Source organism: Didymella exigua (genome assembly GCF_010094145.1).
Source record: "Didymella exigua CBS 183.55 unplaced genomic scaffold M421scaffold_43, whole genome shotgun sequence".
In the NCBI taxonomy this organism is placed as follows: domain Eukaryota; kingdom Fungi; phylum Ascomycota; class Dothideomycetes; order Pleosporales; family Didymellaceae; genus Didymella; species Didymella exigua.
Genome location: NW_022984817.1, coordinates 2,715 through 4,871, shown reverse-complemented (window position 1 = coordinate 4,871; position 2,157 = coordinate 2,715). Strand labels below are relative to the sequence as shown.

Genomic DNA, 2,157 nt, shown 5'->3' with positions numbered 1-2,157 from the left:
CATCAGCCACCAAGATGCTGCGGACTGGGTCCTTCTATATCTACTCAACACTAAACAGCGATTACTGCAGCTTAGAGGAGGCATCAGCCTCTAGGTAGCAAGTAACGCGTCCTTCGCTGACAACACTATAGACAGAAAGAGCTCCTAAGGCTACGCAATTAAACTCTTTAGCAGCCTTATTATATAGAAAGTAAACAAGCAGGACACAGTAACAACATTAATAACTAAGGCTAAGCTTCTTACTCTTACCTAGGTTGCAAAAGAAGCACTCTTTATCTTACAGCTCTTGCGCAAACTACACATTAATATAGGTGCATACGCTATTACAATACAATGTGATAACAAACAAACAATTTAACTAGTTACTAAGGAAGTGTTGCAACTACATACTAAACTTCAGCATGTAGATATCCACAACCACTAGCTCTAATAGGAGGTGGCCGCTAGAAAGATTATTATAGAACACGTCTAGTCTGCAAGCATAATAGCAGACAGACTCACAAAGGTACTCCTAGTAAACAAGTAGGAAGGTTTCCTCTAGCAACTTAGTCTAGTAAACAGGGAGTTAACAGAAGTGCTAAACAGCGTGCCTCTAGACAGGATTTAAGAACAAATTAAGAACCTTACACGCGCATAAATAGTTAGCTTAAAGAGTTTCTAAGCTAAAGGGGGTGTGTTAGATAAGAGCAAGCAGCAAGAGGTTAGATCTGCGCAATTGAGCAGGGACCTGTCGTGCAGCCAATTAGTAGTTGCTAGGTCAATTAAGCGAGACCTGGCAACTCCTAATTGGCCCGCACACTGGCGGCCGCGAACAGCGCTAATTCCCCCCCACTTCAATCCTGTAGCAACCAGCACGACGCCACGGCAGAAACACCATCGCCACGATCATCAATATATCATCATACCACCTAAGATCTTGTTAAGCACATACTCTGGCTAACAGTACGAGCATCTGACAATTGTATCTTAAGAGCGTTCTAGCACGTTATTGTATTAGTGTTCTTTCTAACACCTTATAGATTGTTGCAGCGCGTGGAATAGTAAGAGTCGCGTCTTATTTAAGAGCCTAAATAGCAAGCTGTATATCTAGTTCCTTTAAGACGCTTTAAGCCTTTTTGCGTTGAGACATCGCGGGTTGTATGAAGTGTGGTGTGGTCTTGGCAAAATCCGGTCACTCGCCCGGGCCGGCCACTCGCCCGTGAGGTACGTTATAGGTTAATTTTAACTCTCTATAACGCACTCCACAGGCGAGCTCACATCAAAACACAAATTCTCCGGATACCTCTCTTCGAGCCTGCGTTCATCTCAACCCCACTGGGATACACTACCCTGAAACTCCCACAGCCTCTAGTCACCTGGTTGCCTCGCGCTGCCTGGTGCAAGAGTGCCGCCCTCCTGTTCAAATTTTTAAATTTTCACCACACAGACTACCCACCTTATTAGAAAATCTTATCTGTTGCAGCCAAAATAGAGGCAAAATGTACATACATTTGCACCCCTAAATTGGCTGGTAAATAGGCATAATATCTGCTGTGACACACCCCCTTACGTCCAACTAGGACAGCATAATTAGAGGTGACACAATGCAGTAGAATGCCTAATATGCTGAGTAATAGATAAATCCTTCTTCGCGATGCTCTATTGCTGTAGATAGCACGCCAACAGAGTAGGTACTATGCCAAGACCCTTAGCTGTGGTCACCTATAGAACACGAAAATCCATTCAATCTTTGCTTGCACAGTTTTAGCGTCTGGGCTTATAACTGTTGCAGCCAAAATAGAGGCAAAATGTACATACATTTGCACCCCTAAATTGGCTGGTAAATAGGCATGATATCTGCTGCGACATTATCTTATTAAAGATCTTATCTACAACAATACTAAAACCTAAAAAAACAGCTACCTATATAATAGATAGTAATAAGCCTTTGCTTAGTTTTCTACTTTCTAACCTTACTCTCTACTCCTAGAGGTCTACTTATTAGGCTAGTAAGAATAGGGTATAACATAGTTAGCAAGCAAGTTAGTTAGACAAGCAAGTTAGTCACCCTACTAACTTTTGCAACTTTAAAGTAATATATCTTAACAACGCAATAATATTATTGCTAGATATTAATATAGTAGACTACTCTATATTAATAGTATCAGCGTTGCATGT

At 41.7% G+C, this 2,157-nt stretch overlaps 1 protein-coding gene across 1 annotated transcript; it reads right to left on the bottom strand.

Moving 5' to 3' along the window:
• Positions 1-438: 438 nt before the first annotated feature.
• On the bottom strand, positions 439-938 carry M421DRAFT_425149 (uncharacterized protein). The gene is made up of 2 exons (XM_033593995.1): positions 833-938; positions 439-798 (listed from the first exon to the last, which is right to left on the bottom strand). The coding sequence occupies exons 1-2, from the start codon at positions 887-889 to the stop codon at positions 658-660; spliced, it is 198 nt and encodes a 65-aa protein (XP_033444240.1). The 5' UTR covers positions 890-938; the 3' UTR covers positions 439-657.
• Positions 939-2,157: the final 1,219 nt, after the last annotated feature.